The 26,827-nt window shown below is 43.9% G+C and overlaps 1 protein-coding gene across 1 annotated transcript in view; it reads right to left on the reverse strand.

The window, feature by feature from the left end:
• Positions 1-1,220: 1,220 nt before the first annotated feature.
• The window catches only part of R3HDML (R3H domain containing like), a 79,668-nt gene continuing 54,061 nt past the window's right edge, over positions 1,221-26,827 (reverse strand). The window contains exons 4-5 of the mRNA XM_040436604.1: positions 6,114-6,229; positions 1,221-1,353 (exon numbers count right to left, since the gene is read on the reverse strand). Of these exons, the coding sequence (XP_040292538.1) occupies positions 1,221-1,353; positions 6,114-6,229 (249 nt within the window). The remainder of the gene's footprint in view (positions 1,354-6,113; positions 6,230-26,827) is intronic.

Consider the following 26,827-nt stretch of genomic DNA (forward strand, 5'->3'; position numbering starts at 1 on the left):
GCTCATGCAAAATGGGAGCAAAACCGAAAGTGTTGCATTTATATTTTTGTTCAGTGTATATCAGTGATAATACAGATGATTTTGACAATTTACATTGACCCGGTGACATCATTGCCTTTTAGTTTACATAAAAATAAAAAATAAAAACTGTCCAATCCTTGATACACCCAGGCTCTGATTCACCAAAACCACACTCGATAGCCATAAGTACAAAACAAATACTAACCTGACACTGAAAATGTGTTAAACAAAGGGTAGAAACAAAAAAAATTCTAAGATTATGTTTTGAATATCATTATCTTACACCATAATTCATCTTTTGATATCTCATGAAAACATACATTTGTCTATATGACCATCAGAGGATATGGTGACACAACCATTTAGACACTATAGCTTTTAAGATAAAAAAAAAACTACACATATAAACAGTGGGTTGGTTTAAGTGACAGAATTGTATGATATTAATATAAAAAGTCTATTTTTATTTTTTTACAAAAAGAGCACCACTCTTGTCCACGATGGCCAACTGGTTCCTTTGAATTTGGTCTTAGTCTGTATATGTAGGAAAATTAGAATGCGAGTCCCACCGGGGACAGGGACTGATGTGAATGATAGCAGTCTGTGTACACTGCTGCAAAATAGGTTAGCCCTATACAAGCAACAGAAAAATAAAATAATTGGGTGCAATCCCAGGAACGGTCATGGACAGGAATGGCGTTGCCACAGAAAACAGACCTTGCAGACACCTTGATAGGACCATGATCACTGGCAAAATGACACACAAGCACTGGCAAAAAACATTATGGGACAGTAGCCATACATTTTGCCTTTATTTTACCTTAGTGCCGGATTAAAGGAATATTATTGAATATATTGGCACTGACCTCTTACCGATGGGAACAGTTCTGGGCAGTTAAATGGGTACTGATTACATCATAGTGCCGCAAGTAGTGATCTGTAAGCTTATTGATCATAGTAATAAGGTCCTGTGGAAAGTTGTTTGATGACTTTATACTCAAATATGTATGGACCCGTGCCAGTGAGCTGGCAGAGCAGCTGATGGGTATAAAATGGGCCCATACCACCCTTTGCGTACTGTGTTTTTAGTAAAGACGTGTCTGGCCATCTGTAAGCCAATGCCAACCAACTTACTCTTCACCAATCATATATAAGACATTTGTCAATAAAACAGCTATGGCGCTTCTGCAATCACAGATCTAAAACCAGCTGAGTTTATTAGACTTCACACCAGAAAAGCACATGTTATTGCTGCATATGCCTCCATAGCTAGGGGGACAAGCAGAGCACGGTCTTCCCAATTTGTAAGGAGCTTCTCCTATCCAATTACCCCTAGAAACAGAAAATGAGGGGATTATTATTAGATACAATTTTATATATTATATTAATATGCATGCACTTTAAAAATACGTATCACAGATAGGTGCACTTTAAAGCAGGGCATCTACAAAATGCCAGTGAAGGGTTAATCTGGTGTTTGCTGAGGCACTGTACCACTCAGACATAAAGAACTATAATAATGCCCCCACGAACAATAATGCAGCCTGTATACCATCGGCCAAATAAACAAGAATACAATACTAACCTCTATGTATAAGACTACAGTTACTATAATACTGTTCCCTATGTGCAAGAATGTAACATCTGTAATAGTGCCTCCTTTGTACAAGTATATAACTACTATAATATTGTTCCCTATCTGCAAAATTATAACTACTATATTACTGTCTCCTATGAGCAAGAATAAAATTACTGTAATAATGTCTCATTTGTACAATTATATAACATAAACTCTGTCCTCTTTGTACAATGATATAATTAGTGGAATACTACCTCCTATGTACAATAATACTGTATAACTATTAATACTAATACTGCTACTATGTACAAGAATACACATATATATATATATATATACAGTACAGACCAAAAGTTTGGACACACCTTCTCATTCAAAGTTTTCTTTATTTTCATGACTATGAAGGCATCAAAACTATGAATTAACACATGTGGAATTATATACATAACAAACAAGTGTGAAACAACTGAAAATATGTCATATTCTAGGTTCTTCAAAGTAGTCACCTTTTGCTTTGATTACTGCTTTGCACACTCTTGGCATTCTCTTGATGAGCTTCAAGAGGTAGTCCCCTGAAATGGTCTTCCAACAGTCTTGAAGGAGTTCCCAGAGATGCTTAGCACTTGTTGGCCCTTTTGCCTTCACTCTGCGGTCCAGCTCACCCAAAACCATCTCGATTGGATTCAGGTCCGGTGACTGTGGAGGCCAGGTCATCAGGCGCAGCACCCCATCACTCTCCTTCATGGTCAAATAGCCCTTACTTTCAAAGTTTTCCCAATTTTTCGGCTGATTGACTGACCTTGATTTCTTAAAGTAATGATGGCCACTCGTTTTTCTTTACTTAGCTGCTTTTTTCTTGCCATAATACAAATTCTAACAGTCTATTCAGTAGGACTATCAGCTGTGTATCCACCTGACTTCTCCTCAATGCAACTGATGGTCCCAACCCCATTTATAAGGCAAGAAATCCCACTTATTAAACCTGACAGGGCACACCTGTGAAGTGAAAACCATTTCAGGGAACTACCTCTTGAAGCTCATCAAGAGAATGCCAAGAGTGTGCAAAGCAGTAATCAAAGCAAAAGGTGGCTACTTTGAAGAACCTAGAATATGACATATTTTCAGTTGTTTCACACTTGTTTGTTATGTATATAATTCCACATGTGTTAATTCATAGTTTTGATGCCTTCAGTGTGAATCTACAATTTTCATAGTCATGAAAATAAAGAAAACTCTTTGAATGAGAAGGTGTGTCCAAACTTTTGGTCTGTACTGTATATATATATATATATATATATATATATATATATATATATATATACAAAGTGGGGCAAAAAAGTATTTAGTCAGCCACCAATTGTGCAAGGTCTCCCACTTAAAAAGATGAGAGAGGCCTGTAATTTTCATCATAGGTATACCTCAACTATGAGAGACATAATGAGAAAAAAAAAATCCAGAAGATCACATTGTCTTATTTTAAAAAAATGCATTTTTCAAATTATGGTGGAAAATAAGTATTTGGTCAATAACACAAGTTCAGCTCAATACTTTGTTATATACCCTTTGTTGGCAACGTTTTCTGTAAGTCTTCACAAGGTTTTCACACACTGTTGCTGGTATTTTGGCCCATTTCTCCATGCAGATCTCCTCTAGAGCAGTGATGTTTTGGGGCTGTCGTTGGGCAACACAGACTTTCAACTCCCTCCAAAGGGAGGACAGAGTAGCCTCTTAAAGAAGAAGGCCTCATAACTGCTAGGCGAGATTCATGGCAGGAGTTTCTGTCTCTTCCCCGTCAGTCATCAGGTCTGAGGCAGCACAAGGTGACACAATCAGTCTGGGATAAGAGCCTAGCCCAGACTGTCAGTCAAAGAGAGAGAGTCTTTGTGAAACAGAGTCCTGCTGGAGGCTCTGTACGAGTGGTCTCAGCCGGGCTGGCTGAGGGGCCACGGGGCTAGGTGCTAGCTGGAACATTGGGGGACGCCGTGACGCCTGGGCGCAAGGGTCACGAGGCCGGAGTCGGGAGGACTACTGGGTCACACTCCCCCATAAAGGTACTGGACTTGAGACCGTGTGTGAACGGTGCTCTGTACAGCCAGGAGGCTGATGGGCATTAGGCTGGGAAAGCCGCATGTTATGACTGTGTGTAAACGGTGCTTTAGGTGAGTCAGGGATATGTTATGTTTAGTTAGAGCCCAGCCGGGCGAGTGTTTATTATTTTGTATAATTGTTTATGTTTACGCGGGTATGCCGCAATAAAGCACAGTGTTTGGACCTTAAACTTGGTGTCTGGCAAAGATACCTGTGAGAATGACCCCCGAAAGAGAGCTAATCCCCCACAATATATATATTGTGGGGACTCGCTCTGGTAGACAGGATTAGCGGACGCAGTATAGAGACAACAACAAGTTCTTTGGATCAAACAGTTCAGTGTTTTATTCACACTTTAGGCAAGTGACAAAACAAGCAGTCATATTCAAACAAAAAGTCACCTTGCGGTGTTGGTGCTAATTCACACCATGCGGCAATTCTGCCTCAAAGAATCCTTGCTGATAGCAGCACCAACCTGTTTTCACGCCAAACAGGTAGCAAGCCTTCATCCAGACACAAGGCTCCCAGATCCGTACACAGAGACATGGCTTCTGAGCCCAGCTGCCTATTTAAGGACAGCCAGGTGCTGCCAAAACCTGGACCGTCATTTAAAATCCGGTCTGGTATTTGACCTCACCTGGCTGTAAATAAGCCCAGCAGCACATGCTGGGAGGAAAATACCTGTTTTTCCAGACTAAACCTCTCACTGTGTCAGAACATATATATATATATATATATATATATATATATATATATATATATATATATATATAAACATATTATATTTTAGATAATAATATCATTAATATTAAAATATAATACTACCTCTAATGTATAAGAATATACCGTAACTACCATAATACTTCCCTCTATGTACAAGAATATAATTCTGCTTCAAGAATACCACTACAAGTTTATAACTACTAAAATACCACCTCCTATGTACAGTATTATCACCACTATAACACTGCTTCCTATGTAGGAATAGTAAGTAGTAGAATATGACTACTATATTACTGCTTCTTATGTACAATAACACAACTACTATAATACTGCTCCTATATACAAAATATAACTACTATAATACTGCTCCTATGTACAAAATATAAATACTATAATACTGATCCTATGTACAAAAATTTATAACTACTATAATATTGCTCATATTTACAGGAATAAAACTACTATAATATTGTTCCCTATTGTGGTAATGTGTACAGTGCTGGAAGGCGTGTATATCCCACCCAGATACCTCAGCTGGGTGAGATAACTAAAATCCAGAAAGCTGCAGTGGTTTCAGCAAAGTGTAGTTTGCTGAGACAGTTTTGTCTAAAGTTTGTTCTGGGCTGGATTTTATTTGGTCTGGTGGATAGGTTTGGTAGTGGGATCTGACAGTCGACACCCTTCCAGCACCTGTATTACCTTTAGCTGAGAAGATCACAAGTGAGGCCTGCTGTTGTAATCACGTAGGGATAAAACAACCCTCTGTATATGGCAGAGAGAGGACTTGGAAGGAAGCCTGCAGAGGCTCTGTGTGGTCTCAGCCAGCTGTGTGAAAGCCTGAAGTTTGGGGGCCCAGCGATGCCTGTGGAAAGAGGGTCGCATGGTCAGAGTTGCGAGGACTTCTGGACCATAATCGCCTAAAGGTACTGGTGTGGTCACAGCCTGGAGGCTGCTGGACTGTTTGGCTGAGGAAAGCCGGATCTAATTCCGTGTGTGAACTGTGCTTTAGAGGTGAGTCAGGGAGAAGACCTCTGTATTACCTAGTGCCTAATAAACACCTAGTGGCAGGGGTTTATTTCATTATGTTTGTGCTGGTGCTGAAGTGCCAAAATAAAGCACCATTTGGACTTGAACCCTGTTGTCAGAGGAGAAGTCTGTGATTACGACCCCCTGTGAAAGAGCGATCCCTTACACTATGTACAAGAATATAACTACTATGATACTGCCCCTATGTACAAGAATAAAACTACTACAATACTGCTTCCTATCTACAAAAATATAACTATTATAATATTGCCCCTATGTACAGGAATATAACTACTATGACGCTGCATCCTATGTACAATAATAAGACTTTCACAATACTGCCCTTATGTGCAAGAATGTAACTACTATAATACGACACTCTATGTACAAGAATATAACTAATATAATACTACCTCCTTTCTACAAGACTATAACTACTACAATACTGCATCCTATGGACAAAGTTATGCATCTGAAGAATTTTTATATAAACCGTGATACCATGGATGCCGGATTCCTCCTTTTCTGACTGCAGTAATGAATGACGTGGGCCTTGTTGGCCATCACTCCATGTAGTAGGGCTAAACACTGTCCTGTTATGATTGGTTTATGTGGACTTTTGATTTCCTCCAGATTAAATGGAAAATAGTCAAACCCTGGAGAAATTTCCACTTACTTTATGGAATAATTGCAAACCAGAAGGACAGCTTGTCTCCATGTACTTCCCCACACTTTGATGTTATTGCAAGTGTTGACGGCACAGCCAATTTTATTGGATGAGGCCCACACCATCTGCAAAAGAGGACACTCAGTTTTTAGTGGTTTCAAAAATAAACTTATGACAGTCCTTTGATATGTTCATATAATATCATAATACACTTTGCCAACATTGAAAAACTAGTGTGACTAGTATTAGTAAAAGGATTACCTTCACAGTATTTTTTTCAATGAGTTTCCCCAGCTAGGTCTCATGAACACAACCATATGTATTCTGCGGTCCATAAACTGCAGACCTGCAAAATACAGATACCATCCATGTGCCATCCACATTTTTTGTGGACCCACAAAGGATTTTGCAGATTCGTATGTCAAATTATAGAACATGTCCCTTGAATGTCAGATAAGACAAAATTTACCTACAAAATTGCTTACTGGCCAGGGTTTTCGATGAAATTTACCCAACATGTTGGCCACTTTGGCCCACTGATCAGGAGTTTGGGAAGTGATTAAGTGGGTGTTGTTACATCCTGACACTGTTGGGGTGCATTGTAGTGAAATGTACATGCCATTCACTTTTGTAGCAGCTAAAAAGATTACAAAAAGTTAATTGAAGACTTGGCCATGGTTGAGGATAGTTCTCTAGAAAGTTCAGAGCTGGTCTAATTTCCATTTCTCTCTCTATCCTTTTTCCCTTTAATTACTCCTAACTCTGGGGGATAGCTTTTGGGGCCGAAGAGCTTCAATTTATGCCTCTGATCTGACAAATTCCCCTTGAAATTTTACTGGATATTATATAAGCAGATATCTGTCACTCTGACTCTAACCACCGTGGTTGGTTTCCTACACAAAAACAGAACCTGATCTCCACTGACGTTAACAAGTCCATCAAGTCTAATTGTCGGTTTGGCTTCACTGAGCAAGAGGTCAGTTTGAAGAGCAGCTCTGGAGAAGTGGAACAGTTAGTCAAGAGGTAAAAGTCAGAAGATCCAGCTGTTGGTTAAAGGACAGGGTCCAACACAAATATTGCAATAGATACATCAATGTGAAACCTAACACAGAACTTCGACCCAAGACTTATGCGTCAAGAACTGTACTTGCTGATTTCATGTTGTAATTGTGTTTTTTTCAACCTGCTGTTAAAATATTTGATCCCCAGAAATGAACTAAAAACAGAAAATCTGACTGCTCAAAAATAATAATGTTTTATAATTCCTACAAGACGATTTCTTTCCAGGAGCCAAAGCAAATGTTTTCTATTCCTTTTTAGGTTCATGGGAAGAATTGCTGAAAAATTAGCTGCTTGAAAAAGTGTTGGATTTTGATGACTTCCGAGAGGACGAGTAGCCAACCTTAACAAAATATCACAATTGTGTTTAAAGGAACTTGTCGCTAGGCAGAGCCATGAAAACCTGTAAAGTCCTAATAAATGAACCCTGAAAATTAAATCGTATATGATCTTGAATAACAGTAGGTCCTATAGGCCTACTAGAAGCACCTAGACTCCTCACTTGCTTTAAGTGTAATGAGCAACAAATACCAAAATGTGAATTCATTCAGTGCTCCTCACTGGCACAATAGGACTTTTTTTTAAGTGGAAGGGACTCAATTAGTAATAGCTCAGGTTAAAGTCATGCAAATTTAAGGAGAGCCAAAGGAGAAGAGCACTTTTGAGAGCGCCGCAGCATTTTCAAAATAGGAATTGGTGGAGGTCTTATTGGGATTTATTAGCCAGTGGAATAAATGGTTGAACCAGACTGATATTGCAGCCAACCAGAACCGCAGGGGCAACACGTGAGGTGCACGGTGGACCGATGAGGGGCCAAATAATAACACAGTTCATCGGTATACTCACGGTTAGCAGAAAGCCTCCCTGGGCGGGCAGCACAGTCTTGAGGAAGACAGCACAAAATCCTCTGGGGCACACTCTGTGGTAGGGAAGCACCAGCCTAGATGGAGGTTGAGGTGCCCTTGATGGCAGTGGTGTTTAGGGTGCTTGTGACGGCTGGGTCCCTTGGTGTTATTTGTCGTGACGCCAGTACCGTTAATGGTGGTACGACCAGTTGTAGAAGTATTGAAGAATGAAGTAGACAGTGGTAGGATACAACTCACAACTTTTACTGAGGTTGGTTCCAATTGTGGCATATACATCCGGACAGAATACAGTCTCTTGCAATTTAGAGGAATTCTGTTGATCCACTGTTAATAGGTTTGGCTGGGTTTAACTTAGCTTGAAGGCCCTTGTTTAAACCAGTAGAATTTGGTGAGGTTGCCTGTAATACTTATTTGGTATGCTTAGTCCTATTATTTCTGTATATTCCAAGCCCTTAAACAGGTAGCTAATCTGTAGTCTTCAATATATGGTGAGGCTTCCTGTAGCTAGATTGTCCTCCACCATGTGCAAAGGTGCCCAATAAGCCTTAAGTAGTGGCTGTTATCACCGATGTCTCTCTTTAGCTTGGTCTTCTTCCCGGGACGAAAACACTATCCTCTGATTGTAGGAACTAAGAGGATCACAGAAGGAAAACGCTCTCCTGTGCCTCATACCTTGGCTCTACCTCATTTCTGCAGCTGGTTTCACCCACTACTCCGTGGTGTGTAGCCTCAGCTTAACCAACTGGCTCTGCTCCTCTACCTTCTCCTTCTCTACTAATCTCCCAAACCTTCTCTAACTTCTCCCACTAGGCCTGACCTAAGTATTTATATAACCTAAGTGCTATCCCCATCTAGTGGTGGGATGCATAAATTCACCAGACCAGCCTATGAACAGGGATACAACAGGTGTTGTAATACAAAATGACATAAAATATGATAATGCCGTTTCACAGTAATTTTGCAGTTCCCACGTGTCCTGAGTGGGACGCTGCAATATGTCTGCTTTTAAAAACGTATCACTTTAGGCATATGGGGATTATTTTATAACGGTAAGTCGGAACTGAGGTTTCTTCTACTCCTACCATCTTATATTCTTCTCTATACCTTTAGTTGGGTCCACCACACAGCAGACGTTTTTTCAACAGAGATGGAGCTAAATTTTTGTCACAGTGTCACCTAGGCATCATAGAAAGTCCCTGCTCTATCCTCTCAGGCTCCTACCTTTACGTTTTCCTCTGGATGCAAGGCAGTTAGAATCAGACTGGCTCACCAGCGTACCAGAGTATCCTCCGGTGGACCCAGGCTCTGATTCAATAGTAGGCCACAAAGGTTCAGTATAAAATCACTTGGCACTAGACCCTATGTCTTCCTTTTTTAAAACTTATTCAAGATATAGAATAATTTTGTCTAGTGGGCACAAGGAACAACTGAATGCAGTGTCTGACCCTACACAGTCCATTAAAAATAAAAAATAGGATGGCGTTGTTTCTGGGAAATATCTGACATTTTTATTCTTAACTAATCCTGAAAAAATAAAACCTTTTTAGGGTACTTTCACACTTGCGGTAGAGGATTCCGGCAGGCAGTTCCGTCGCCAGAACTGCCTGCCGGATCCGCCAAAACGTATGCAAACTGATGGCATTTGTCAGACGGATCAGGATCCTGATCCGTATGACAAATGCATTGAAATACTGGATCCGTCTCTCCGGTGTCATCCGGAAAAACGGATCCGGCATTTTTTTCTTTTTTTTTTGCGGTCTGAGCATGCGCAGACCGCAATGCCGGATCCGTTTTGCCGAAACACTCGGCATTAATGCATTTCAATGGGAAAAAATGCCAGATCCAAGTATTCCGGAATTTTTACCAAGTATTCCGGTATTTTGGACGGAGATAAAACCGCAGCATGCTGCGGTATAATCTCCGTCCTGAAAAGTCAAAGAGACTGAACTGAAGACATCCTGAACGGATTGCTCTCCATTCAGAATGCATTAGGATAAAACTGATCAGTTCTTTTCCGGTATTGAGCCCCTAGGATGGAACTCAATGCCGGAAAAGAATAACGCTAGTGAGAAAGTACCCTTAATATAGAATGTCCAAGTGTCCTGCCACACTGTGGTTTAAGATGTATTTTTATTCAACTGAATCACATCACTGCAGATGTGTGTTTTTTACATCTCCAATTCCACCATCTGCAAACTCCTTCAGCAGAATCACAGGACGCAACAGACTCCGGGCCGACCACTAAAAAACATCTGTATTTCTAGAAGAATTGCCAGCTGTCACTTAACACTTCTCTGCTGAAGGGAAAGTGAAATGTGAGAGGAAGCCATTCTTCCCTAGAAAAAAAATATCTAAGATCGGACACAAGAAAACCGTTTATGGAAAAATATTTAACTGCCTGCAGATGGACGGTGAGGTGCTAAGACAGGGGAGGGCGGTGAGCAGTGAAGTTACTAGAAAGTATTGGCAGACTTCTCTGCCAAAGTGGGAAGAATGTTACAGGGAATTTTGGATGATTCTAGGTATAGAAAGAGAAAGTGTAATTTTTGCAATTGCAAACATTCTGAAATTTTTGCTTTATCTGTTGTACTATTCCAGGATTCAATGATTTTTTTTCTTTTCTTTGCACTGCCACATTCTAAAAGGTATAATGTGACCAGTAGCTAGATTGTGGTGTATACTACTATTTCTTACGTTTCTGTATCCCATGTGCATTTTTGGGGTAGTAGAATGCCTAATATTTCTGTATGAATGAATTTGTAGGTAGTTTGTACTACTACTCTTAGGCTAGTTTCACACTAGTGTTTGGGATATCGGGCAGGTTGTTCTGGCAGCCTGCCAGATCTCCCAAACACTAGTGTGAAACTAGCCTTGTTCATACAGTACCTTCCAACTTTTGAAAATCCCATGGAGGGACATCAGCAGTAGTTTTTCTCACTTAACATCCCCACACTGTAGAATACTCCCTTAGTGCCCCTTCAAAGTAGTTATGCCCTCTTTGTGCCCCACACAGCAGTTGTTCCCCTTTACTGCCCCTACACTGTAAAATGCCCCGTAGTGCCCCCTCACTGTATATTAGTTAGAGAAGAAAACAGCACTACTCACTGGATGTATTCAAAAAAATCTGTCCCAATGGTGGCGGTGCCAGCAGTGTTACGTCCAAGCCCGACGGGTCCTCAGTAATCCATAAAAGAAAATAATTACCGCAGCACTCTCTGTCTTCAGTCATGTATAGTTTATTCACCAACTGTGCGATGTTTTGACTTCAGAGTCTTTTTCAAGCACTGTACTCATGCCCCCTTAGTACCCACATAGTAGTTATGCCACCCTTAGTGCCCTCTCACAGTATTTTTACCCCCTTAGTGCCCCCACATAGTAGTTATGCCCTCTTAGTGCTCCACACAGTAGTTATGCACCCTTAGTGCCCCCTTCACAGTAAAATGTCCCCTTAGTGCCTGTTCTGTCCCCACATGAAGGCGAATGAAGGTGTAAATGATAATGACTTTGTGACTGGCCTACCTTCGTATCCAAGCAGTGGAGCAGACCGGACCGGCAGATGCTCAGGTTAGATGGATCCAGACGTAGACATGAGGATGCAATCAAACGTGGGTTTATTTGATCCAGAGCAGTGACATACGGTGATACAATACAGGAATGCAGTAGATGCTGTGATGTGGATGTCTTTTCTGAGGCTAACTGCTGAGGCAACTGCTGAGGCAACTGCTGGTCAAAAACTGATGCCTTCACAAGCCGAGCTGTGTGTCTCCAGTCACAAAGGATGCAGCACTGAAAAAGGCTACAGGAAGTGACCAGGCCCAAGGCTGCTAAAACCACGCCCAGACATAAACTTTATAGACAACGAACGAAGCGTGCAGCATACAAATTCCGGCCAGCAGATGGCAGCAGAGAACAATAGACTTAAACAACATAGGTAAAACAAGAAATACAGTGCAGAAATTCAATATGAAAGGAACAGCACACTCCCCGTCTGAAATTCACTTTGGGGATTTCACTATGACGAATGTCCATAAAATATAAACAACCTGTAAAAGAAAACATGTTAGAATGCAAACATAGATTAGTCCTGTTTTCCAACTTGGAATGGAGAAGATCTGCGAAGCTAGATACAGTCCTGTTCACCCAGCAGGGACGTTCTCGATGGGTAATATTAAAATGAGTTCGTTGATTGGTCTTGAGAACGTTTTAAGCTCGCCTTTCCTGAAGATCTTCAACTCCACCTTCCGGACCTTGCCATCCTTGCTAGGGAAAACCTTTGAAATTAGTCCGATAGGCCAGTCAATCCTTTCGGTTTGTTGCTCTTTCATCAATACAAGGTCTCCTTCCTTCAAGTTTGGTTTGTTGTGTTGCCATTTTCTTCTTCCTTGAAGAATACTGAGGTACTCCTTTCGACACCTGTTCCAGAAGTAATCTGCTAGGTATTGTACACGTTTCCAGTGTTTTTGATAGATGTTGGCATGAGTAAATTCTCCACTAGGTATTAGCGTACTCTCAGTTTTTTGGGTAAGTAGAATAGCCGGAGTCAGTATGGCTGGTGTTTCAGGATCCATAGACACTGGCACAAGGGGTCTTGAGTTGATAATGGCTGAAACTTCGGCAAGAAGGGTGACAAGAGTCTCATGTGTGAGTCTTGACGAGTTTACATCCATCAGCATAGAATTTAAGATGTTGCGTGAGATGCCGATCATTCTCTCCCAGGAGCCTCCCATGTGGGAACTATGAGGAGGGTTGAAAATCCAGGTGCAACCTTTTTCCGCCAACTGATCTTGAATGGACTTGGTGTCGATGTTAAGTTCTCTACAAGCTCCGATGAAGTTGCTTCCCTGGTCAGACCTCAATTGTTTTACTGGTCCTCTGATTGCGAAGAACCGTCTTAAGGCATTGATAAGGCTGGATGTGTCCATAGATTCTATCACCTCTATGTGAACTGCTCGCACACTCATGCAAGTAAATAGTACAGCCCAACGCTTACTGTTTGCGTGACCGCCGCGAGTCCTGCGTGCGGATACCATCCATGGCCCAAAGACATCTAGGCCAACATAGGTGAAAGGCGGCTCTGTACATAGTCTATCCGCAGGCAAGTCGGCCATTTGTTGGTGTAGTTGTTTTCCTCTTGCTTTACGACAGTGCACACATTCATGCAGTACTTGGGCCACACGTTTTTTCATACCTATAATCCAAAGGCCTGCAGACCGTAATTTGCCCTCAGTAATTTGCCTGCCTTGGTGTTCGGCCCTTTCGTGGTAGTGTCGGATTAGCAAGACGGTGATATGATGTTTGTTGGGAATGATGAGAGGATTTTGTTCTGCAATTCCCAGGTGGGCTTGATTCAAACGACCACCAACTCTCAGCAGGCCAAAACTGTCGATAACTGGATTTAAGTTGGCATAACTGGATTTAAGTTGGCAAGAGGACTTTTTAAAGGAATCTGCTGTTTGTTGTGCAAGCACTTCCATTCTATGTTGAAATTTTCCTGCTGGACGTGACGTATTATGAGGTACTCACTATGAGAGATGTTCTCAGCAGAGAAGGGTTTATGACAGGCATGCCAACCATGACAATCTTTATCTTGGTGAGTATTATGATAACATCTTGCAATGTGCACTAACCTTGCAATAGTTCTGACGAGTCTCATCCAGCTGGAGAAACGTTCAAAGCGCTGACAACCGAAGCTGGCGGTTTGCTTTGTTCCAGTGACTAATGCACTAACTTCAGCGCGGATTTCTGGATCATTATCCGGGTCCTGGATGCTGAAAACTTCCTGTACACATTCGTCCGCCTCTTCAAGCAGAAACTCTGGACCTGTAAGCCAAGTAGAGTTAATAAAGGAACCTATAGACATAGGCCTAGTGGCATGATCTGCCGGATTAAGTTCGGATGGTACGTAGTGCCATTGTTCAGGTTTGGAGGACCTCCTGATTCTCTCTATGCGGTTACTAACGTACACATAAAATCGCTTGGTCCGATTGTGGATGTAACCTAAAACGACCTTACTGTCGGTGTAATACTGGACTTCAGCTATGTCGACAGCCAGTTCTTGTTGTATGAAATCCGCAATCTCGACTGCCAACACGGTCCCACAAAGTTCGAGTCTGGGAATAGTATGATCGGGCTTGGGGGCTAACTTAGCCTTACCAAAGACGAATCCAACGTGGTTTTGGTTGTTGGGTTCTGTCACCTTCAGATAGGCAACCGCTGCAATGGCCTCCGTGGAAGCGTCTGAGAACACGTGGAGTTCTTTCTTTATGCTAGAGGAAAGTGAGGTTTTAATATAGCATCTCGGGATGTGGATCTCATCCAAGGCACACAAAGATCGCTTCCAGGCTTCCCATTTTTGCTCTTTCTCGGAGGGAAGTGGGGTATCCCAATCCTTGACTGTTTCAGAAAACTGTCTCAGTAGAGATTTACCTTGTATGGTAATGGGCGCTACAAATCCCAGCGGATCAAATAGGCTGTTTACCACTGATAGGACGCCTCGCTTTGTGAATGGCTTGTCTGCACAACTTATCTGAAAACCGAAGGAGTCAGCCGAGAGATCCCATCTGAGGCCCAAGCTCCTCTGCACAGGTGGACTGTCCAGTCCCAAGTTAATGTCCTTGAATCCTGGTGCATGATCGCCTGATTCGAAGGCCCTCATAACGGCCAGGCTGTTTGAAGCAATTTTGTGTAGTCTAAGTTTAGCTTGGTACAATATACTTTGAGTCCTTTTGAGCAGATCGATAGCCGCTTCTTCAGTCGGTAGTGATTTGAGTCCATCGTCTACGTAGAAGTCCTTTTCTACAAAGTCTCTGGCGTCTTTACCGTACTCGGATTCTCCCTCTAATGCAGTTCGCCGAAGGCCGTAAGTTGCCACGGCAGGTGAAGGGCTGTTTCCAAATACGTGTACCCTCATACGATATTCTGCCATCTCTGCGTTGGTGTCGTTATTCTTGTACCACAGAAACCTGAGGAAATTCTGGTGGTCCTCTCTGACTACGAAACAGTGGAACATCTGTTCAATGTCGGCGGTGATGGCAACAAGCTCTTTTCTGAACCTCATCAGCACTCCAACTAGGTTATTCGTCAGATTAGGACCTGTGAGAAGGACATCATTAAGCGATACACCTTGATGTTTGGCACTTGAGTCGAAAACAACCCTAATTTGATTAGGTTTCCGTGGGTGATACACTCCAAATGAAGGCAAGTGCCAGCACTCGTCATTCTTCCCTAAGGATGGAGCTGGTTCTGCATGGTTGTTGCGGAATATTTTGTCGATAAAGGCAACGATGTGTTCTCTCATCTCAGGCTTACTGTTCATGGTACGCTGAAGAGAGTTAAATCTAGACAGAGCTTGTTCCCTATTGTTCGGGAGTCTCACCCTGGTAGCTCGGAAGGGTAATGGAGAAACCCAGTGATTGGTTTCGTCTTTAAGGAACTCATTGTCCATTATCTTGATAAATTCTCTGTCCTCTACTGACAAAGCTACTTTATCATCGTCCTTGCTTGTGTGAAAGACTAATCTTCCCAAGTTGTCAGCAAAGGGAGGAATGTCGTCAGGTGGTTGTATGAGGTCTGGAGGCTTCTCTTTCACCTCATAGTGATGAGGGCAAGGCTTAATGCAAGTTGTGCGTCCATCTCCACGCACGTACGTTTTGAATGAGCGGATTTTTGGTTGATCCAAGCATATATTTCCTATGACTACCCATCCCAAGTCCAGTCTCTGGGCATATGGTGCATAGTCGGGACCATTACACTGTTGACGCACCTTGTGTACCCTTAGATTGTCTCTGCCAAGCAGGAGTAGAATCTCAGCGTTGTTGTCCATAGGTGGGATAACGTTGGATAGGTGCCTTAGGTGTGGATGGTGAAATGCAGCTTCCGGGGTAGGAATCTCATCCCTATGGTTGGGTATTTGATCGCATTCGATCAGAGTCGGTAGAGGTATTTCCGTATTTCCACTGACGGAACAAGCGATGAATCCTTGTGCCCTCCTGCCGCTAGTCTCTATGCGGCCCGAGCAGGTGTTTAAGATGTAGGGTTCTGACGGTCCCTTTATACCAAAGGCTTCAAAGAATTTAGGTCCTGCTAGGGAGCGGTTGCTTTGGTCGTCAATGATGGCATACATTTTTACTGCCTTTTCTGGTAGCCCCTCCGGGTAGACCTTGATTAGGCATATGCGGGCACAACATTTCTCACTCTGGCCCTCCCCACATACGTCCAAGCATGAGCAGGAAACAGCAGTGGCTGTGTTAGCGTGGTTCTGGGGCTCCCCGCCATGACTTGGAGCAGGACTGGTGGTGACGGCAGCAGGGGAATCCCTTGTGAGTGGAGTTGGGTGCATAGCTGAGGCATGTCTATCACTATGACACTCCTCACACTTGATAATGGATTTGCAGTCCTTAGCCATGTGCTCCAATGAAGCGCAGCACTTGAAACATACCCCAAGCTCGGTCAGGACTTTCCTGCGCTCCTGTATTGTTTTGGATCTAAATCCTCTGCATTTGTTCAGTGAGTGTGGTTTTTTATGAATGGGACATTCACGATTGAAGGCCTTGTCTCCTGATGAGGTAGTGTACTGTCTACCAGTGGGTACTGCAGATGATGGTAGGTTAGTCTTTCTAACATTCACGCTGCTCTTAAAGTCTCTGTGTTTATGTACAATACTTTCATACCTTGATGATGGTGTCACTGAGGCTGTAGTATTGAACTCCAGGAAGTCGAGGCTGGGGTCATTCCTCATCTGGGACTGTTCATCGATGAATCTGCAGAAATGAATAAATGGGGGAAAAGTGACGTCATGCACTCTTTTGTACCTTGAGACTGATGCCGCCCACTTCTCTTGCAGGCTGTATGGTAACTTCACGACAATTGGGTTCACCCCATGGGCTGTATCCAGGTAGCACAGCCCGGACAGACGAGGGTCTCTTTTGGCAAGCTCCAGTTACATGAGCAAATCACTTAAATCCTGAAGCTTATGGACATCTTTGAGACTGATCTTGGGGACGTTCTGCAGTCTCCTGAATAGTGCCTTCTCTATTGCTTCTGCACTGCCAAAGGTGCGTTCGAGTCTCTGCCAGGCTGCAGCGAGACCTGCTTCTGCTTGTCCCACATAGACAGTTCTAAGGCTCTTGATGCGATTTGTGGAGCCTGGGCCCAGCCAGTTGATCAAGAGGTCGAGCTCCTGCTCTGCGGTTAGGTTGAGGTTGGCGATGGCGGCTTTGAAGGTTGCCTTCCAGGCTCTGTAGCTCTCCGCATGGTCATCAAATTTTGAGAGACTGGTGTTAATTAGCTCTCTGCTCACCATAAACCTGGCAAACTCAGACATATCTGATTTCTCACTGCTTGTTGCCATGACAACTTGTGATGCCCCTGGGGCGTATAGGCTGCGTGGCGTGAAAGGGTGAGATGCTTCCGGGTAGAATGATGTTGCTGCAGGGTTGAGCTGTGGTCTAGCCTCTGTAGATTCTGATGACTGCTGCTTGAGCTGTGGAGGTAGGCCAGGAAACACCTGGTAGCCATCTTGCTGTAATAACTGTCCTTGAGAGGGCGCGTCTGGGCGACTGTTATTGGATTGCTCGGGTGCTGTGGGTATCACTGGCCCTGCAGGTAGAGCTGACTTGGAGGTTTCAGTGTTGTTGGCTTGGACAGTACAGCACACTGGGGATGGTGCAGATAACTGTTTCAGTACATAGTCGCTGGTGCGATCAGCTGGATCGTCTATCTCCTCTGGTGGTAAGCAGACTGAATCAAGGCCTTGGCTCAATGCTTGCTCAAGTAGTCTTACTTTTGCTAATGCTATTTCCTCTTCCCTCTCTGATTCAAGGATCTTTATTCGAGCCTCTGCTTCTGCCCTCTTGGCTTCTGCCTCCGCTTCTGCCCTCTTGGCTTCTGCCTCTGCTTCAGCCCTCTTGGCCGCCGCCTCCGCTTCTGCCCTCTTAGCTTCTGCCTCTGCCCTCTTAGCTGCCGCCTCCGCTTCAGCCCTCTTTGCTTCTGCCTCCGCTTCAGCCCTCTTGGCTTCTGCCTCCGCTTCAGCCCTCTTGGCCGCCGCCTCTGCTTCAGCCCTCTTGGCCGCCATCTGTGCTTCTGCCCTCTTGGCTTCTGCTTCTGCCCTCTTGGCTTCTGCCTCCGCTTCAGCCCTCTTGGCCGCCGCCTCCGCTTCAGCCCTCTTGGCCGCCGCCTCTGCTTCTGCCCTCTTGGCTTCTGCCTCCGCTTCAGCCCTCTTGGCCGCCGCCTCTGCTTCTGCCCTCTTGGCTTCTGCCTCCGCTTCAGCCCTCTTGGCCGCCGTCTGTGCCTCTGCCCTCGCAAGGACTTCTTTTTCGGTGAAGGAACGCCTCACTTTGGATTGCTCTGCATTTATGCGGGCCTCTAGTAATCTTTCGCTCAGGGTGGAGCTTCTAGAGAATGATGATCTGTAGGACCGCGAGGAATGTTTGGATGAATGCGATCTGTGTGATCTAGTTTCTTGCAAATGAGATATACGGAGTTCCACTTTATCTTTAGCATCCAGCACCATGGCGTCTCTTTGTCTGTCTATTGATTCTGCCTTGCACAATTCTGACGGGGCTTCTTCAATATTAGAGTCTTTTAGAAAGGTTATATACCTTGTGGACAGTCTCTTGTATCTTTCATGGGCTGCGTTCAGCCGCCCGACGGCAACTTGTAAACTGGTGGCATCGCCTGAGGAGGACTTAAATCCTGATATGAGGGAGGAAACTCGTTCCCATAGCTCTTCCAGGTTGTCACATAGCTCATCTTTCCTGGTGTGATAATTTTCTGTGATCTTTATAGTTGGTTTGAGAGAGCGCGTTGGTCGCGTGACTTGGTCTGCTGGAAGTGTGGTTTCTACCTCCAGCTCTTCATAATGATCAGTATCGGGTTGCATTTGCTTTGTTTCATCACTGGGGAACTGTACGAGGTCCTTTTCGGCCATTTTGATTTAAGGTGCGCTGTCTCTTTAAGAAATCGAACTTTTGAATTGGGGGCTGAAAATTGCAGTGCGGCTCAGATGAGGCACCCTGATGAGTTTCCCAAAGTCCTTTTAGTGAATTGCGGGGTTTTGGTATAAGGGAGGCCCCGCGTGCATGAACAGTTCTTATATCATGCGAGCAAGGGTTAACATCGGATGTAGAAAGTGGCTTGGCGAGTAGTGGAGGACTTCCAGGCGAGAATATATCTACTGCGGACACGCCGTGCTTCCCCTTAGGCTTATGGGACGTGCACTGTTGCCGGGCAGATTTGCTGGGAGTGGGCCTGTTGCAGGGGAGGTTCCTGAGTGTGGCGCTGGGTTCTGAGGGAACCTGTAGCCGGGCATTGGACATTCAGACGGATATTGACTGGGGTATAAGGCTTTAAGGCAGTTTTTGACTGTTCTGTCCCCACATGAAGGCGATTGAAGGTGTAAATGATAATGACTTTGTGACTGGCCTACCTTCGTATCCAAGCAGTGGAGCAGACCGGACCGGCAGATGCTCAGGTTAGATGGATCCAGACGTGGACATGAGGATGCAATCAAACGTGGGTTTATTTGATCCAGAGCAGTGACATACGGTGATACAATACAGGAATGCAGTAGATGCTGTCATGTGGATGTCTTTTCTGAGGCTAACTGCTGAGGCAACTGCTGAGGCAACTGCTGGTCAAAAACTGATGCCTTCACAAGCCGAGGTGTGTGTCTCCAGTCACAAAGGATGCAGCACTGAAAAAGGCTACAGGAAGTGACCAGGCCCAAGGCTGCTAAAACCACGCCCAGACATAAACTTTATAGACAACGAACGAAGCGTGCAGCATACAAATTCCGGCCAGCAGATGGCAGCAGAGAACAATAGACTTAAACAACATAGGTAAAACAAGAAATAATACAGTGCAGAAATTCAATATGAAAGGAACAGCACAGTGCCCCAACACAGTAGAATTCTGCTATGTGCCCCCACACAGTAGTTATACCTCTTATGGCCCCACACAGTAGTTATGCCCCACTTACAGTAGTGCTGCCCCTTTAGTGCTGTTGTCCCTTAAGTGACCCCTTAAAATAGTGAAGCCCCTGTAGCGTTAATAAAAATAAAAAAGTAATACTCACCTACCCTGTTGACCAGATGAACAGAGAACATCATGGTCCCCCCATGATGCTGTGACATCATCATGCCTACTGAGCTGACTAGGAGAGTGTACCGGCCTGTGCACTCTCCTGCACAGATCAAATGGCACCGCATCATGCCTTTCGGCTCCCTGCTTCATTACTGCATTCAACTGTATCTGCGTCCTCCTGGCACAGGTGCCAAATTATGGGACTGTCCCACTGGATCTGGGACTGTTGGGAGGTATGCCCTTACCATCTAATAGAGATACCTGAAGGTGTGATTTCCCCAATTGACAACTAAGAAGAATACCAAAAATGAGACCTCCTCCTGCCCAAATATTGCAGTCCCAGATGTTTTTCTTTATGTAGAGACCTCCCAAACAATTGACGTGCCGTACAGTAAGGCTATATGTGCTATATGCACAAAGCAGTGTACTTTATGCAGATTTTCTGCATGGATTTTAATGCAGTTTCCATTGCGTTTCCTCTCCAAATCCACAATAAACTCCACATGTGTTATTAGTGGATTTTGTCTGGGATTTTGAAGCAGATTTGCCCCAGTCTCCAATGTCAGACTGAGGTCCCTCGGGCCTACCAGTAAAATTCATTCCAGGGGCCCAATGTACAGCAAACATGCAAATACTTCCTTCTCACACAGCGGCAGACAGCAACAAGACACTCAGGAAGATTGATTATGGGGTCCCTGGGCAGCGGACTGCTGGGGAGTGCGTGGAGAATGGGAGTGATAGTTGTGGCTCTGAGGATGGAGGTTGTACTCGCAGATCACGGTAGTGATATCCACACTTATGCTCCCTAGAGCTGTGCAGTCACTGGAGAGCACATTCTTTCTCCCCTCTGGGCATACCCTAGTATTGGGGACCTTTACTGTGTAGATAGGGGTGCCCTTGATTTTGGATGATTTGCGGGGTGCAAAGCAGAACTAATGGATAGTGTAGACAGTGATCAGGCCCATTGTTTGTAATAAATAATATCTCTCTTTATAAGTTATTTATAGAAGTTATAGTACAAATACCACACAATATGTCACAGTGTAATATTCTCTCAATAGCAGTGTTTGGACAGCATTTGATGGTGATTATAGTACTCCCTCTCCCTAAAAACACTTTGTAGTCTCTCAGCAGAATCACAAGCATGCAATAGGGTTCTCTGAGATACGGGAGGCGAATCCGGCTACTTTCACACTAGCAGCAAGGAGCTCTGGCAGGCTGTTCCGGCGGGTGAACAGCCTGTCGGATCCGTGCTGCCACCAGTGCATGCGTGCCCCCGGACTACTGCTCCGGCCCCATTGACAATAATGGGGGCGGGCCGGAGTTCAGGCGGCAACACGGCAAACATGCCGAGAGGGGGCCGGAATAAAACTATGACATGTCGTAGTATTATTCCGGCCGCCTCTCGGCATGTTTGCCATGGTTCTGCAAAAGTCAATGGGGCCAGAGCGGTAGTCCGGGGGCACACATGCACTAGCGGCAGCACGCCTGCCGGAGTTCCTTGCCACTAGTGTGAAAGTAGTCTTAGCAATAGTTCCTTCCACAGCAGCAAAGCCTTGGTGCCATAAACAAGCACAATACTTTGCTGTCTAAGTCCAATGTATAGCCTTGTGAGTTCTAGACCTTCTCAGATGTTTGGTCTCTCTCAGGAGTACCTTGATAGTATGGCCTCTTTTTGCACAGTTGAAGCGTCACAGATTAATGTTCTCTGAACTTGGCTCTAGTTGTGCAGCAGGTTGAACAGACATGTCTTCCCCCCAGGCTGCTCAGACTTGACTGCCTCAACACTAACTAGTCAGGGAGCGAACTTAGTCCATCTCCTTACAACTAAACAAACTTTGCTAAGTTGTTAACCAAATCTAGTTCATTTAATGCCATTAAAGAGGTTGTCCTGGTTCAGAGCTGAACCCGGACATAAGATCCCCTTCAAACATTTAGCCTATATCAGTATAGCATTGGAGAATTTCTAGCTTCGATGCTCGCCCTTGCCCTCTGCTTCACAGCACAGGACAAGGGCTTTTTCTTCACTATCGGTGATGTTTCCAGGCTTTTCATGGGCATGCTAAGCAGGGGCTTCCACCTAGCAGTAAGCCCGGTGACGTCACCGGCACAAATGGGCAGTCTTTAGCACTACCACTGGCTGTTTTACAGGGTGGGGCAGCGCTAAAGACCGCCTATTAGTGCCGTGACGTCAACGGGATCACTGCTAGATGCAAGCCTCTGCCTAGCATACTGAAAAAATGCCAGGTATGTCATCGGCAGAAAACAAACAGCCCTTGCAGCGCTGGGCAAGGGGGAGCATCAGAACAAGAAATGCTTCGATGCTGCACTGATACAGGCTAAATGTGTAAAGGGGAGCTTATGTCCGGATTCAGCTCTGAACCAGGACAACCCCTTTAAGTGCATCTACATAACAAATCACAACATTTAACTAAAAAAAATTGCATTAACTCTCTCAATAGTAAATAACCCTTTGTAGTATTCCTTCTGATTCTGATTATATCTGCAGCATCTTTGAGAAGGTAGGTCTTTGAGAAAAGAGGATACTGGCTGGCCCGTCTCTCTAGAAGTCTTCTCCACCACCCAATGCATTTATAAATGTGGTAGTGTCTTAAATAATCTAACTTGTTTTCATAGGCCGGTTACATAGTTAAATAGTTAATACGGTTGAAAAAAGACATACGTCCATCAAGTTCAACCAAGGGATAGGTGGGGATGTGAATCCCAGAAGGAAGTGAGACTCAGATTTCAACGCGTTTTCATAAGCATTAATGTAATTTACTTTTAATTTTACATCTAAGCCCTTTTTAAAACTGTCCACTGTTCCTGCTGTGACCACGTCCTGAGGAAGTCTATTCCACAGATTCACAGTTCTTACAGTAAAGAAGCTTTGATGCTTCCGGAGACTGAACTTTTTCCGGAGACTGAGCCCTTTTTGAGCGCATTTTACATGGAACAGCTTTTCACAGTATTTTTTGTATGGCCCATTTATATATTTGTACAGGTTAATCATGTCCCCCCTTAGACGTCTCTTCTCAAGACTAAATAAATTCAATTCTTTTAATATTTTTTTCATAACTAAGACCCTCCATGCCCCTTATCAGTTTAGTTGCTCTCCTCTGTACTTTTTCCAGCTGCAGAGCTTCCTTTCTATGGACTGGTGCCCAGAACTGATCTGCATATTCCAGATGAGGCCGCACCAACGCTTTGTAAAGTGGTAATATTACATTCCTGCCCCTCGAGTCCATGCCTCGTTTAATGCATGACAATATCCTGGTGGCCTTAGAATCAGCTGATTGACATTGTATACTATAATTTAATCTACCTTCTCTATAAGTGACTCTCCCAGTGCTACATCACCTAGGAGATATGAAGCACGGAGATTATTACTACCAAGATGCATAACTTTACATTTGTCCACATTGAACCTCATTTGCCAAGTTGATGCCCAATCACTCAGAGTGTTCAAAGTCAGCTTGTAGTTTTTGGACATTTTCCATACACTGTACAGTTCTACACAGTTTAGTGTCATCTGCAAAAATAGATATGGTGCTATTAATCCCCTCCTCAATATCATTAATAAATAAATTTAATAATAAAGTGCCCAGCACTGAACCTTGGGGTACACCACTTATAACCTGGGACCATTCTGAATAGGAATCATTGACCACAACTCTCTGGACACGGTCCTTCAGCCAGTTTTCACTCCAAATACAAACTATACTTTCCAAGCCTATAGACCTTACATTACCTATTAAGCGTCTACAGTATGAGGGACAGTATCAAAAGCCTTTGCAAAATCCAGAAACACTACATCCACAGCCGCCCCTCTGTCCAAGCTACTACTCACCTCCTCATAAAAACAGATCAGGTTAGTCTGACATCTTCTGTCCTTGGTAAACCCATGTTAGTTATCACTTATAATATTATTTACAGTCATATACTCCTGTATATAGTCCCTTTTACATCTAAGCCCTTTTTAAAACTGTCCACTGTTCCTGCTGTGACCACGTCCTGAGGAAGTCTATTCCACAGATTCACAATATCCTGGTGGCCTTAGAATCAGCTGATTGACATTGTATACTATAATTTAATCTACCTTCTCTATAAGTGACTCTCCCAGTGCTACATCACCTAGGAGATATGAAGCACGGAGATTATTACTACCAAGATGCATAACTTTACATTTGTCCACATTGAACCTCATTTGCCAAGTTGATGCCCAATCACTCAGAGTGTTCAAAGTCAGCTTGTAGTTTTTGGACATTTTCCATACACTGTACAGTTCTACACAGTTTAGTGTCATCTGCAAAAATAGATATGGTGCTATTAATCCCCTCCTCAATATCATTAATAAATAAATTTAATAATAAAGTGCCCAGCACTGAACCTTGGGGTACACCACTTATAACCTGGGACCATTCTGAATAGGAATCATTGACCACAACTCTCTGGACACGGTCCTTCAGCCAGTTTTCACTCCAAATACAAACTATACTTTCCAAGCCTATAGACCTTACATTACCTATTAAGCGTCTACAGTATGAGGGACAGTATCAAAAGCCTTTGCAAAATCCAGAAACACTACATCCACAGCCGCCCCTCTGTCCAAGCTACTACTCACCTCCTCATAAAAACAGATCAGGTTAGTCTGACATCTTCTGTCCTTGGTAAACCCATGTTAGTTATCACTTATAATATTATTTACAGTCATATACTCCTGTATATAGTCCCTTAAGAGTCCTTCAAACATTTTTTCCACAACAGAAGTTAAACTAACTGGTCTATAATAACCTGTGGAGGACCTTGATCTTTTTTTGAATATGGGCACCACGTTTGCCTTGCGACAGGGGCACAGCAATGACTGAACTGAGTTCTTTAAGCACTCTTGGGTGTAATCCATCTGGACCCGGAGCTTTGTTCACATTTACCCTATTTAACTTCTCTTGGACCATATCTACAGTTAGCCAATAGATTTTTTGCCCCATAAGATGCACTTTTTCCCCCCCAAAAGTGGGGGGAAAGTGCCCCTGCGTCTTATGGGGCGAATGCTGGCAATTTACATCGCAGTCTACGATGCTGCAGCATCGCAGACTGCAATGTATTAGTGAGGAGGGAGGAGGGACTGTAGTAGGCGGGGAGAGAGGCGGAGCCGTGCAGGCACTGTCATCTGGCCCCGCAGTTCAGTATGTACTGTATTATACGTAGTGTTAATCATCAGATCTAAACTAAATAATGATGCGCTCCCCCTGCTCCCCATGTGCTTACCGGTACATGTCACGCTCCTGTAGTAAGCACTATTAGCTAGCAGGCAGGCCGGGCGGCCGTAACTCACTGAGGTCATGTGCCTGCTCCTCCTACTTTATGAATGAAGTAGTCGGAGCAGGCACGTGACCTCAGTGAGTTACGTCCGCCCGGCCTGCCTGCTAGCTGATAGTGCTTACTACAGGAGCGTGACATGTACCGGTAAGCCCATGGGGAGCAGGGGGAGCGCATCATTATTTAGTTTAGATCTGATGATTAACACTACGTATAATACAGTACATACTGAGCTGCGGGGCCAGAGTACAGTGCATGCACGGCTCCGCCGCTCCCCCCGCCTACTACAGTCCCTCCCTAGGAATCTGTGAATGGGATAATGATGGGGAGGGGGGGGGGGTCTGTGGATGGCATTATGATGGGGGGATCTGTGGATGGGACTGTTATGGGGGGATCTGTGGATGACACATATAGCAGTGTCATCCACAGATCCACCACCCCATAACAGTGCCATCCACAGATCCCCCCCATCATAATGCCATCCACAGATCCTCCCCACCATCATAATGCTATCCACAGATCCCCCCCACCATCATAATGCCATCCACAGACCCCCCCATCATAATGCCATCCACAGCTCCCCCCATAACAGTGCCATCCACAGATCCACCACATAACAGTGCCATCCACAAATCCCCCACCCCATAACAGTGCATCATCCACAGATCCCCCATAATAGTGTCATGCACAGACCGCCATTAGTTCAAACCCACCAAAAGCACACCTTTTGGTAAAAAAAATTTTTTTTCTTATTTTCCTCCTCAAAAACCTAGGTGCGTCTTATGGGCCGGTGCGTCTTATAGGGCGAAAAATACGGTATATTACTGGATGTACTAACAGCCCCGGTGCCACAGATATCATCTCCTTTCTCTTTTTTTGTATATACAGAGCTAAAAAAAACCATTTAGTAACTCTGCCTTTTCCTTATCTTTAGTGGCTACCCCCCCTTTACCATTATTTAGTGGACCTACCAGCACAGATCTAGGATTTTTAGCATTTATATATTTAAAGAATGTTTTGGGATTTGTCTTTTGCTACCTGCTGTTCGTTTTGTATTTATGCTAATTTTATCTCATTTTTACAGATTTTATTAAGCCCTTTGTAATCTTCAAACGCTACAGCTGACCCCTTTAGATTAGTATTTTTTAAATGCTCTCTTTTTGTCTTTTATTACCCTTTTTACAGTAGCTGTAAGCCATGGGGGGTTTAATTTTAGCCGTTTATACTTGTTACCTAAAGGGATACATTTTTTTTTTTTTTTAATCAGATCTTTTTTATTGAGCATTTACAATGTAAATACACTGTTGTACAGATCATAAGCAGATATGATACACAGACATAGCTTTCATAAGGCTGACAGCAGACAGGTTACCAAACAGTAATTAGCACTCAAATTGT

This window comes from Bufo bufo, chromosome 6, assembly GCF_905171765.1.
Source record: "Bufo bufo chromosome 6, aBufBuf1.1, whole genome shotgun sequence".
NCBI classification, from domain to species: Eukaryota; Metazoa; Chordata; class Amphibia; order Anura; family Bufonidae; genus Bufo; species Bufo bufo.